Raw genomic sequence first — 12,967 nt, forward strand, 5'->3', positions numbered from 1 at the left:
TCCAAAGCTTCAAGCTTCGGTACTATCATCATAGCCTGCTCTATTTTGGAATCTCGAACCCACTTGATTCCTCAAGACATTTTAATACTCGATCAGGCCATCTGAGCTAGAAGTTTCAGTTCAAACGGCCAGGATTGAGGTCCTTAAGCTGCAACTTCGGTACTTCTTTCGACGTGGAGAGAGGAAATACCACCAGATTACAAGTGTGGATGCAGTGAAAACGCCTGTGACTAGGAAGTAGATCCATATGTATCCTGACACAACTGACCTTTTATCCTCGTTAGGAGACCAATCAAAAAACGTCATCGAGAACAATGTCTTAATGGTTCGTCAGCAAGATTCAGAGCTGCAGCCTTTGGGGAAATGTCAGAAATCGAGAACAAGATGTACTCACTGCAAAGAATGTTCCGGGCAGGAATATCATCGTCACCAAAGCTATGGACCGCATTTGCCTAGAGTCACGGCCTGTGGCTGTTGCAATATCCACATTTGTATCACCCTGGGCCTATAGTCCCGATCAATATTGAGGCAAGGATACATGTATGTTTATGGATATGTAGAGACGGGTTCACACTTACCCACTGCGTTGCGATCGTCATGCCTTCCACACTCATCGTACAGTCTTGAATTCGGTCCTCAAACTCCTCGATGAGAATTCGAAGTCGGTCTGTGATCATTTTGCTCGTGGTATCCATCCCGTAGTCGCTTTGCACTCTCGGTGCTTCGCCACTCAACTTCTCACTCTCACATATATTGAGTGGACTTTCCACAAAGTTCATAGATTCAGCGATGTGGTCGTTCATTTTACGAAGCTGACATTTCCAAACTCGAAGGCTGTTGCGAAGATAGGTGGTATTCAGCCATGCTGTTCTTCGAGAATGCCTCATATCGATCTTGTCCTCTTCTTCAAGCGTGTCGCCTTCGACAGGGTTTCTGGTGCCTAGCTCGAATATCGCCCCTTCGATATCATCTACGGTCTTCTCAACAACTTTGACCATGCGATCCCTTTCCAACTCCGCAAATATGCCTGGGAGAATCATGGGGTGCGAAACTCGGTCTTTCGCCCGACTCAGCCGGTTGAACACATTCTTCTCGACCTCCGCGGTACATCCGAACAGTATCGCAAAATTCAATTGGCTGTGGGGAAAGTAAGTCACAGTCAATGCCATATCATCTGCCCAAGTGTTGGAAGATCTGCAATGGTAGACTGGGGTCATGTTTAGTTCAGCACATTGTCATTGGCAGGAGGTGATAATTATACACACCGATGGCAGGGTAACTGGTCGAGTCGGATTCTTCGACTTTCATTGAAACTCGAGTTTCGGAGAAGAGAGGAACATCAGCTCGGTTGACGACTCTTGATATCGAATAATGCACGAAGAATCTTTCGCATATTATCCTGAATGTAGCCTCGTCGAAAGGTAGCTGGCGAACCTCCCTTCCACCTCCCTTCAAACCGTTATCAATGTGAAAATGAAGTTTTTCGATTTGAATGCCGTGGTTTGATACAGTTTCATTCTTAGGCCAGCTCAAGGATCGATCTTTCTCATTAAAAGTGCCTTGATGACCGCGTGGAGATTTGATGAAAGACGAATCTGGCTCTCTGGATGCCAGCTTCCCGATGTCACTCTGCGGTTCACCCGGTTTCCGAGCAAAGCTTGATTGCAAGATGCTCGTTAGACATATGGATATGCAGAATGCGCCAGGGTTACATACATGAGAACAAGACCTGAGTCCTCATTCACGGAGGGGGAGTACTAAGTCAAGTTTGTGAGTGTGGATTTGATTCCTGCGGCGGATCGAAGAAACCTACGTCTTGAAGCCATGACTTCCAATCTTCGGCTGTCTTATGAGACCAGACGACTGGCCCCTTCTTTGTTATTAGCATTCCTCCTGATTCGTACATCCAGCAAACAGCGCTACTCACACAGTCTTTTGTCAATAATTTCACAACAGTCGTGGCTTGAGGATTATATCGGAATACTCTCTCAAAGTCAGCCATTTTCAAACCTTCTTCGTCTAAGGGCCATTCCATGATAGCTCGACTGATGCATTTACAAGCGTCTTGTCAGGACGTCAATGGGGATAAATGAGGTGGTGATGCAAGAGATTGAAATCATGCAGGCTCCTGCAATACGGTGTCGACCACATGGGGCGTAGGCGAGACGAGCATGAGATCTTCGCCAATATGCAGCGTACTTGATTGTGGTAGGGCAAGGCGACTTCCAAGGTCGCACACCACGCCATTTCATTCCTGTTTGTGTAAGCTCCGCCACCGCCTGCTGACATGGGGGGACACCCAAGCATTTGTTGTCCGGCAGAGTCGTGAAGGGCGACCCAGCGAGTTCAAATGTCCGCCTCATGAGCAAATTTGATGGTCACCAAGTGTGGTGAAGTGTCGTTTGGTTGGCGGCGGAGGCAGTGAAACCACATGGAAAGTGGTTCGCCACGGGTCTTTGATGGTTGGCACAGAGGTGCCGCGGATGTATACTAATAGAACAGGTTCCTTTTCGAGGCAACGGAAATTTTGCGGACAGTGAGACGTAGGGCTTGCCACATAACTTCTTCCGCAGCCGTACGTAAACACCACATTTTGTTCAAGTCTCTCGTTTGTTCTTGTCAAGCGCACTGCCTCATCTTGTCATATCACCAGCAGCGCTGGGAGGAGGCATTCTCGCGCATCTGACGTCAAGAACCCAAGAAGGATTAATTCATTGTCCCCGCATGTACATTGTTTCACAGTGCTGTTGTAAATGGCTGAATGAGCTGGCAGGTAGCCGGCTGGTATGGTTGGAAGCGACAAATCTGGGCGAAAAACGCAACTTTCGGCTTTCTGCAGGGCTTTCCACGAAGTGTGCATTGCCGCCTAGGCTGATCTCGGGTTTCCAATGAGCAGACCGCCCCTTGGCCTGTTTCCTACATAAATCCGCTTTGCGAGACATCGTCCATTTCTAGGTAGCTTTACGTATCCATACTTTGCGGACCAAACCCTTCTCACACCATCACGCTGTACCAACCTACCAATTTGTCTTGCCCCGAGTCTAGACCCCTGCGCTCCATGCCAATGGCCACAGAAGTGTTCCGAGGCAGATACACCGACGAATCGGTTATATCACAGTATCTCCGAGTGATATACCCGCGTCAAAAATGCCAGATTTCGGTATGTGACCGGCCTTGTTATACGCTGACGGTTTACCTGTCAACCGAGGCCATGTAATAATGTTTCTTTGCTAACTAGCTCTTTCCATAATCGCAGTCAGAAAGGGGCCGCTTTTTCTGTATCGTCCCAAGAAAATTGACACAGGTAAGGCAAATGAACACGACCGTCCAATCTTGGAGCGCTTGATAATTAATTGGCATCAAGAATGAGAGGGAGACGATTCTGAGAGCGATTGAAGCGGACCATTATGCCCAGATGAATTGAAGATAGAAGGAAATTTTGACAGTAGACAGGACAGTAGACAGGACCCCTGACCAGACAGACACTTGCCAAACATGTTGCCATTAGAATGTGGAGCAGGGGAGGGCGATCTCGAGAGAAATAAAATCGGCGGCCTGACGACCCAACACATGAAGTATTACCTAGAAAAAATTCCACCCTTCACCGAGACCCGGCGGTCCGTGTCTGACCTCCTCTATACCTGATGATGTTGCTGAGGTGACTTGTGTCGAGATCCGCAATATGCTGTAGTGCAACCTCGTTCAGATGAGCGCGCACTGGCAGATGGGGTTCAATAGCTGTGGTCGATGTGCTGGGGTTCATGCAGTAGTCCCGTCCTCCGCAGGCGATTTCAATTTCTTTCAATTTCCTGAATAATTCAGGTGCCGCGATCCGCTTCTTCGGGGGGTTTTCAGACTGAACGATCAACATCCTTGTCTGTATCACGCCCAACATATCGTGGATGTACTGCGAGCATTTCTGATGACTCCGGAGCCGAGCAATTTCCTAAAGTACTAAGTCTTAGTGATGTTGCTCTGTATCGGTGTATACGGAAATACTGACCCTAGTCACACTCTCCTTGATGTCCACTGCATATTCATCTCCATTTACGCGAACGATTTCAAAGTATACAGGCGTGTCGTGACCGTGAATATAGGGAGACATGCGATTTCGTTTGAAGGCGTCATATCCTTCCCAACCTTCCAGAATCCAGACCATGAATTCGAGGAATAGACATCCCAGTGTCCAAATGTCAAAGGATCTTGACACTAGACCATCATCACCAGCAATATCGCACTCGGGAGGTCTGTAATTGGGAGAGACTGGTATTCTTGCGCCGGGCCTGTTTGATCGAGACTCTATTCGGTGTGTTCTCGTCAGGCCAAGGTCTGAAAGAACCAAGTTGCCTCCGTCCGAAGAAGAATTGAACCAGAGCACATTCTCGGGCTTGATATCGCCATGTCTACCGAATAGTCGCTTGTTGTTTGCATCCAACACTTTGGGATCGTGTATGTACTGGAGGGCGTCGGTGATGCCACACAATTGCTTTGCAACCCACTTGAAGAGCTGGTGATCCCTCGCGACGCTTGCTTCTCGGCGCCAAAATTCCAGCAGATCGCAGTTGGCCCAAGGAAATAGAAGTAAATATTCGATTTCTCCACCTATCTGCCGAGCAAAGGTAGCAAGCAACGTGACAATGTGGCTATGTCGGCCGCCGAAACGCTTCAAGTGCTTCACTTCCTGCTCAAACTCTTGTTTGTCCGAGGTGTAAAGTCTTTTGAGGGCAAAGCAACTGGGTCTTGCCGAAAGCTAGAACACTAAATATCAGGCTCTGTATCTGAGTGGGAATCTTGACAGCCAATATTAGACTCATCCTTACTTTTAGGAGGGTGTCTTGAAAGCAATGTTGCCAATGATGGATAACAATTTGCTTGACTTCACCAAAACCGCCACCTAGAGTGACAGCTGACCCGTTGGCAGAGGCTGCTGAGATTCTGTTTGGTATGGATACCCAGGGAAGTACTTGCTTCGTTTCGAAATCGTAATGCGATACCTCCCCTTGGGTTGGTGTCTTGTTCAGAATGGGAACCAATAATTGGTACTGACAGTCGTGAAAACCATTCATATGCTGAATTCTCCAGCCAGAAAAGGGGCGATCAGAACTCGACTGGTAACTCTTGATCTGTTCCAGCGTCAATGGCAAACGAGAATCGCTGAGACCCTCAGCCACAAAGCTTTTGATGTACCTAGCCTTATCTTCAAAAACAAGTAGGGCTAGTATAAGTCGATACTCTTTTTTATCTGCACCGTCACCATAAATCGTTTCAGTCCAAGAACTCCGACATATGGCTTCCGTTTCACCGGGCTCGACTTGGAGTGCACCTTGTACAATTAGCTCCTGGACGACACCTGAGACAGCCTGTCGGTCAAAGAGGTGCTGGAAGAGCTTGGATGGCCAAAATGACCAGGAAGCATCAAACGGATCAACCACTGCATTCTCATGCAGCCTTCGATCGAGATGAGACTGGATATTGCCATCATTTGGAATATTTTCCAAAAGGGGCTCGGTTGGACTCACCCACGCCGAAACCAATGACATGTAATCAACAGTATCGACCTGAGGCTCGTCGTTGATGCGGATGGATGGAGGTGCCACATGAGCGGGAGGCGGCTCCAGTTGGAGTGCCGAACTGGCCATAGTCTCGACAGGGTAACGATTGGCGCGGAAAACAGTCTGGCAGAATTTATTTAGATGATGGGATGAGCAACGGTTGCAAATACAGCGCCTATATGGGAATACCCGGCAGTATCACAGCTGGTGGTATTTAAATACTAGCCGATTGAGCTCTTACATCTCCAGCAGCAAGCGCCGGTTGGGATTTACTGAGTACACCGACACTCACCCCGTAAGTCCGGATAATTTCAAGCACACCATCTTTCATGCTGGCAAGATTGTGGGTGTCAAGGGTATGATAAAATGACAAGCAGGCTGCCTCGCCGGTACCCTCAAGATCAGCTTTTCTCGAAAGCCTCAGTGTCAATGCTTTGGCGAACACGGCGAACAAGATTATCAACAACCAATTTCTTCACAACGATATAAATGTGGGTGGTGGCTTCATTCACATTATTGGATGCCTGACACGTCGCCTACCGGGGGGCTTTCGCCAAGCGTCACACGGTTGATGAGGTGCATGGACTGGCCCTGTAAAGTCAGACGCAGGCTACAGCCTGATTGACCTCTATCTCTTTTTTTCATTTTGGTCTTGAACTTGGAGGTTGCTTCTCGAAAAACGAATGTAATTACACGGTGTTGGTGGAAAGCACATGATTATTGATTGTTCCGCTTGAGAAGAGAAGAATTGCCACGTTTGACCAACAAATTGAACGCAGGGTACAAGTAGAGTTTAGCAACAAATGCTGCCTTAAGTCAACATTGCTTCTCCTGGCATCGATTCATTGGACGAAATTCCCGTTCAAATGAGCTCGCACTTCTGGGAGAGTCTTCCGGTAATCGGAGAATTAGATACGCATCATCCAACGGAAACGCAATGACTCCCACTCACCATGTCTAAAGGTTCCTGACACTCTTGTGCCTTGATACAATACACATTTTGACGTGTCTATATAATTAAAAGATGAAATCTTAGTAAATCTCTTGTGATTTACGATAGCTTCAAGATGTGTGATGGCTGCGAGATTGCAGCAGCATAATATCAAAAACTTACCTCAACGGAGAATTTTCCATCGCCGTATAGTGCGGTAAGGAGATTGGAAAGCCCATGAGGGCTTCTGACGAGTTTACAGTGAATCTCCTGCCACCCGCCGCTTTCTTGAGTAGACATGACTAGATAAACTGTTGCAGATACTTTTGTGGAAAAAAGATTTCTAGAGTTGAAGAATGATGGTTTTAAAAGAAAGTTGGTAGGGAATAGTCGCTGTCAATCAGTTCCGCCAGGTGGAAGTGGAGATGGGCAACATCGAGACTCATCATGGCGGCGTTCAAACGCCAACCTTTTATCGTTTTCTTCTACTATACTGGAGCCTGATTCAGTTATTTTGAGAATTTCAGGATGATGTGACAAACTGCCAGACTGATGCGGAGGATTAACTCCGTGATGGATAATGTGCAATTTTACTACCCCTGTTTTTTCCACTTCCGTTTGCCGCCTTCCCTCTCACCGAATATGAGGCGTATCCATCAAGCCGACGTCTGACCTCGATGAAATGCGATCGATAAATCTGCCTCCTTGGCATGAAACAGCCTCAGTAAGGTAAGCAGCTGCCTTACCTTTTGGCGGTGGCTGCTCCAATCCTACACCGCCTGAAACTGGCTTTCGGCCACTGACAATTTGGCTGGACGTGATGAAAGCGTAAGCTGCGCCTTGGATAATGGCCTGGGGTTCTGTCTGTTATGAGACGGCCCCCACAGCCCTTTCGAATGTACACTTGTAGCCTGATCCTGACTTGGTAGCTGTGTTCTTTATGTCCTCTTGGATGTGAGGCTATGCTTCAGGCCACCACAGCCCCGAGTCTAGCTCAATTTCCACCGTCAAATGTGTACAGAGTAGTGTCTTGATTAAATCGGCGGGACGACATCTCAGGTATCCATGGATCAATACATCAGGTGGCTTCTGCCTTACTTGAAGAGTCTGGTTCATCGACGAATTGATGAAACATTTACGCCCCTGTTCCTCAAGATCTTTCCCACCCCAATCAATCTTACCGAAACGGTGCGGTCATCCAAATGCACACGCAAAATAATAGTTTGGACTCGAACGGGAGCCTTAAACTCGAACACGCTGTCCCAATTGTGAGTCGACTCTGCTTTGGGCATTCCTACATAATTCTCTTTTCATCATTTCTCTAGCTTGGGAAGAAGTGAGGAATGAATTTGCCGTTCCCGACCGGTTTCTATTCACTAACATCGCCGTCGAGGTGCCGCCCCGGGTACATATAGAGATAGCCGCATGGAAAACGGATGCGGCATTCTCTAGCAGCGACCATGTCACTTATCCTGCGGAATCACAACATACCCTTCTCTCACGACCGTCTCCCACTGCATCCAGTAACTCCAAAGCCGCTCTAGACATTCCGGACGGGGTCAGTGCTTATACACAGAACGATCGAGGCTATGCTGCGGCCGTAGAGGCTTTCAATTCATCTTTGCCTGGCTCGGAGGAACTTCCGAAAGATTCGGAAAATGATTTCAAGGGTATAGGTTCCCATTTCATGAATGGCGTCTCAAACAACATTGGCGCGACTGCAGTCACATCTATGAGCCTCGAAGTCAGCAACTGTCTCTCGTACTACGCTGGGGACGAAAATGAACAAGACTGGCTTCCTGTGACCGATCTACTCAGAATTTTCACAAGAGACTCTGTGCTTCAAGCCTTGAAAGAGGCTTTGGCCGACGAAGCACCATTGGAGTATACTCTGCAGGCTTATGCGGGCAAAATTTGTCCTGATCCGGAAGACAATCGCAGCGTCGGCTCTCGAAGTGTATTTGCCATTCTTACGCATCTCGGGAAGGTGGAGGAAATACGGCAGTTTATTGACCGAGACCTGACGGACGACGACTTGCCATTTACTAAACGACCTGGAGCAAAGGACCTAATTGGCCGACTCTACCCAAAGAGTCTTACTGATGGAGAACTGGTCTGCTGGGACTTCGGAAGTCAATGGCACCGTAGCGACTGGACGGCCTTCAACACATACCAGAAGAAGATGCGCTCGCCATTTTTCTTGCTTGAGGACAGCCGCAATAGAATACCACACTACGATTTGGAGGCGGGAACCGTTCTTCCGTTCATAAAGGACTATGGACCAAAAGAAACGACTCGATACAGTCAAGTACGACGTGTCAAAATACACCCGGGACACTTCAAGGTCTACAACGTAATTTATAGCCCTCGGCCTTTCATCGGAACCAAGCTAATCAGAAAGTCAGGATACGAAAGAAAAGGCTCCATCTTTTGCTGTCAAACAACTTTTGCCTGAGCAAGACAATTCACAACACACTCGGGAGTGCAATTTCCGAGAAGAAGTCAGGGCTTTGTCAAAGATTGTCAGCCATTCGAGTCACGACCATGTCATTAGGCTTTTGGCCACCTGGAAACAAGGTGATAAATGGAACATGCTCTTCCCTTGGGCCGAGAGCAATCTCAAGGAGTACTGGTTGAACCATGACCCGCCAAATACACCAAAGTCCCTTCGATGGGTAGCGGCTCAGTGCCGTGGTCTCGCTGAAGGTCTGCAGAAGATTCACAGAAGCCCGTCTGAACATGCTACAGATTTCGGAATACATGGGGATATCAAGCCTGAAAACATCCTCCTGTTTGTGAATGAGAAATACCCTGACGGAATTCTGGTGATCAGCGACTTCGGATTCACTCGGTTCCATGGCCGAGATACTCGATCCAACAAACCGGCTGTCGGATATAGCCCGACGCATCGAGCACCCGAGGTTGACCTTCAGCATCCTATTTCTAGGTCTTACGACATATGGGCTTTGGGTTGCGTGTTTCTCGAGTTTATCGCATGGTATCTCACTGGAACAGACGGCGTCAAGACAGACTTCGTGCAGCTCAGAGTGAATGATGATGTCGGGGGATATCCAATCAAGTACGACAAATTTTTCAACATTCGGGTCACAGGAGACGGTAAGAAAGAGCCAGAAGTGAAGTCTTCAGTCCGAAAGGTAGGTTGAACTGCCTGGAACGCCATCCTTGAGATCAACTTTGGAGTCACGGCTCTAACATATTGTAGTGGATTGATGAGGTACGAAACGAACGACCATGCAGCCAATACTTCAAGGAATTTCTTTCTTTCATACTCAACGACATGTTGTCTGTCGACCCCAAAGGCCGCGCGAAATGCGACAAAGTTGCCACTGAACTGAGAACTTTAGAGTCTTCTTTTGCTTGGAATAGCACGGATTACTCGGAAGACCCAAGTGCTCTCGAGGCTGAATCATTATCTCCAACCAGAGTCGCCCTCGCTAAACATGAAGCTCAGAAACATGTTCCCAGGTCTATCCCCTCGATGAAATACCAAGAGCACAATGAAACCTGGGGTCCTTGGAGCGAGCGTTGCTCGAATCCATCAGAAGGGAAGAGCAAAAAGCCTGGGTCAATGGCGAACATTACCGCAGTCCTGCCAGCTAAAGTTGAAGGGCATAGTGAGGCGACTAGAGATGAACAGACCTTTGGGACAGGTATGATACGGACCGAAGCATCTGCAGCAGACGCCGAGAGGAGACAGCTCATCCTTGGTTCTTCGAGATTCGATGTGCAAACTCAGCCACAAGCACCATTTCCGATGACGAATGGGCCATCGAAGACTTCGCCGGATATTGCGGCGAGACTTGAGACTAGAAGTCAGCCAAAGACATATCCCCACAGTACTACGGCAGATAGCGAAGAAACTAGGGCAACTGGCGTTACTGCGGAGGTTCAAAAAAGTCCAGGAGATGAGTGGACTGGGGCGATTGGGCCAGGTCCTCCGCCTCCTCATCAGGTACGGGAAGGTGACTCGTTTATGCTGAAAGCGATGCTCAATTGGTGCTTTCCATGCTCTCGACCCTAAGAAACAGCGATAAGTATGCTTCAGCATCGTTGTGATACCCCGATCGGCTATCTAGTTCTTAATAGACTCTCGACTTATCGCGCTCAGTCCATATCCCTTTACTACATGCTAGTACTAAACCATACGAACATAGTGAAACACTTAGATCGAAGGTTAGGACTGTTGATTGCATATGGGTGATCGAACGTTGGAGCTTTTGGTGTTTTCAGGCGTATCAGTATTGGCTGGAGGACTAATCTTATTCAATAGGGTATTTTCATTTTTCAACCTATCAAACGCTAATCCATCTTGCCATCCAAGTCCTGGTGATCTGCTTAGCCTCATCGATCAGACCAAGGTCCAGTAGCATTTGGACAGTACCACGCGTAGAGCTCTCAAGAGCACTAAAAACCCACGAATGCGTGAAACTGGTGTGTTCGCCGATGAACACTGTGTTGAACTCAGTCTGCCAGAAAGCTGGCAGGTAGAGCTGCTGCTGAGGGACAATGGGGACGGCAAATGCTCCTGCATGATGCTCATCCTGTTCCCAACAGTGACGCTCGTAGTTGCCGGTCCACATCTCATCAGCAATGGGACCGTGGATCTCGACCATGGCTCGCTGGATGTACGCGATATGCTCCTCGACGGGCATGGAGCACGCGACCACCGCGTCTGCGTCGGGCGCATAGCTAGTGAGCATTACGCCAGGCCCGGTTCCGTTGATGTTGTAGGATGGGTAGCAAATCTGGCCGATGCCGTAGATGTCGGTGCGCCCACAGCCACCGATGATGGGGTGCTCTAGGTGCTCCCAGAAGCGAGTCTTATACTGCATGGCGACCTTCACAGCACCGAGAAAGACGGTGCGCTCGGTGGCGCGGCGCATCAAGCTGGAATGAGGCGGGAGCTCCCAGTACTTGAGCACGTTAAAGGGTACGCTGTTGAAGACGTAATCGAACTGTTCGGTTGTAGTGTTCTTCGACCAGGGGTTGCCCCCGGTCTCGCGCCAGGTGACGTTGAGGTTGTTGGAATCCTCGTTGTACTTGACGCCAAAGACCTTCGCCTTGTAGGCGATGCGGTCCTTGATGATGTTTTCAAAGGCCGCGGGAAGGCGGCTAATGCCACCATCAATGGTGCGCCACTCATTTGCCAGGAAGTAGACAGTCTCAAACTCCCACATAGGCCAGACAACGTGAGAAGGAGTAACCTCATCAGTCACGTTGAGATCAGTGTGCATAACGTGTAGCAGGTATTCGACTTCGGAAAAGTCGAACATGCCAGTCTCGACAGCCTCCCTGTGAGCCTTGAAGACATTGGTAGCGTAGAATTTACGTCTCTCGGGAGTTAAAGCTTTAAAGTCTTCAAGGGCCTGGATTGCTTCGTTGGCTGCAGTTTCATTAGAGTAAGTCGTGTTGGTCATGAGGGAGGGATCGGCCGCGATCTCCTTGCGACCCGGAACAGTGCCATCAGGCCGACGCTCCTTGGTAGCAACGGGCGCATTGTCAGAGATCTGAATCCAGGGGATGAATTTGACTTGCAGAGAAGAATCCGCGTCAGCGTTGATCTCGTTGAGAACGTCCGCCAGCTGGTAAATCATCTTCTGGTCGTTGATGGGATAAGTTTCGTTGGTTTCAGCGTCATATATGCTGTGTGGGAACCGCATAGGCCCAAGCTCATGGTGCTGGTGCTCTTCCGGAGTCGATCCATTCAAGTACGCGGTGCGAATACGTCCGCCAATCTTTTCTGAGGACTCCAGGATCTTCCAGTTGTGGATACCTACAGAGTCAAGTAGCAACTGCGGCTCTTGTCAGTTTCTCGCCCTCGCAGAGAAAGCTCTGAATTACTCACACCAGTGTGCAGACCGGAAATACCGGCGCCCAAGATGCCAAACGTCTTGTTCTTAACAGATGCAACAAACACCTCATCGGGTTGCTTCTGCTTGAGGTACTCAATACCATCAAACCACGGGCCCATCGGGTCGGTGGCCTCAGCGAAAGTTGCACGTCTCCTCATCTTACGACTCTTGACAGAGTGCTCTGAAGAACGGCCAACAAGCTGGCTGTCGATGAAGGCATGTAAACAACCCAAAGAGACATCTTCAGGCACCATCCAGACAAATTTGGTCGGCAGTTGATCTTTCCATTCCAAATGACGTTTCGCGGCAGGGTGAGATCCAATGTGTGTCCGTCCAATTTTGTGGTGAGCTTCGAAAGGAGTCTTCATCCCGCAGTCACCATAGACAATAGAGAGCTCTCCGTCGAGAGCCCTACTGTACTCAATGTTGATGTTGCGGACTCCATTTCTCTCGACTTCGAAGGGGCCCTGGAAGATAATCTTTTCGCGAAATACTGGTTCCGCAACAGCCGCCTGGCAAAGACTAGCTACTGCAGTGAGGAGGGTCGACCAACGAGCAGCCATGTTGACTGTGACAGACTTTGAGAACAAAATTTACAAAGATTTATAAGC

General features: G+C 48.8%; 5 protein-coding genes across 5 annotated transcripts; 1 reads left to right on the forward strand and 4 right to left on the reverse strand.

Moving 5' to 3' along the window:
* Window positions 1-340: 340 nt before the first annotated feature.
* On the reverse strand, window positions 341-1,040 carry CORC01_12786 (uncharacterized protein; the record flags this gene model as incomplete). Its single annotated transcript, XM_022624404.1, has 2 exons — window positions 341-505; window positions 579-1,040. 2 exons carry the CDS (start codon window positions 1,038-1,040, stop codon window positions 341-343), a joined length of 627 nt encoding a protein of 208 aa, XP_022469108.1.
* Window positions 1,041-3,601: 2,561 nt separating this feature from the next.
* On the reverse strand, window positions 3,602-5,639 carry CORC01_12787 (CMGC/DYRK protein kinase; the record flags this gene model as incomplete). Its single annotated transcript, XM_022624405.1, has 3 exons — window positions 3,602-3,946; window positions 4,004-4,750; window positions 5,520-5,639. 3 exons carry the CDS (start codon window positions 5,637-5,639, stop codon window positions 3,602-3,604), a joined length of 1,212 nt encoding a protein of 403 aa, XP_022469109.1.
* Window positions 5,640-6,509: 870 nt separating this feature from the next.
* Window positions 6,510-6,722, reverse strand: CORC01_12788 (uncharacterized protein; the record flags this gene model as incomplete). The annotated part of the gene is made up of 2 exons (XM_022624406.1): window positions 6,510-6,561; window positions 6,667-6,722. The coding sequence occupies 2 exons, from the start codon at window positions 6,720-6,722 to the stop codon at window positions 6,510-6,512; spliced, it is 108 nt and encodes a 35-aa protein (XP_022469110.1).
* A 963-nt stretch (window positions 6,723-7,685) lies between these two features.
* Window positions 7,686-10,525, forward strand: CORC01_12789 (protein kinase; the record flags this gene model as incomplete). Its single annotated transcript, XM_022624407.1, has 4 exons — window positions 7,686-7,751; window positions 7,877-8,836; window positions 8,889-9,638; window positions 9,707-10,525. The coding sequence occupies 4 exons, from the start codon at window positions 7,686-7,688 to the stop codon at window positions 10,523-10,525; spliced, it is 2,595 nt and encodes an 864-aa protein (XP_022469111.1).
* A 271-nt stretch (window positions 10,526-10,796) lies between these two features.
* On the reverse strand, window positions 10,797-12,919 carry CORC01_12790 (L-amino-acid oxidase; the record flags this gene model as incomplete). Its single annotated transcript, XM_022624408.1, has 2 exons — window positions 10,797-12,296; window positions 12,350-12,919. 2 exons carry the CDS (start codon window positions 12,917-12,919, stop codon window positions 10,797-10,799), a joined length of 2,070 nt encoding a protein of 689 aa, XP_022469112.1.
* Between the last annotated feature and the right edge of the window lie 48 nt (window positions 12,920-12,967).

This window comes from Colletotrichum orchidophilum (genome assembly GCF_001831195.1).
Source record: "Colletotrichum orchidophilum strain IMI 309357 chromosome Unknown Scaffold_165.1, whole genome shotgun sequence".
Classification (NCBI taxonomy): Eukaryota; Fungi; Ascomycota; class Sordariomycetes; order Glomerellales; family Glomerellaceae; genus Colletotrichum; species Colletotrichum orchidophilum.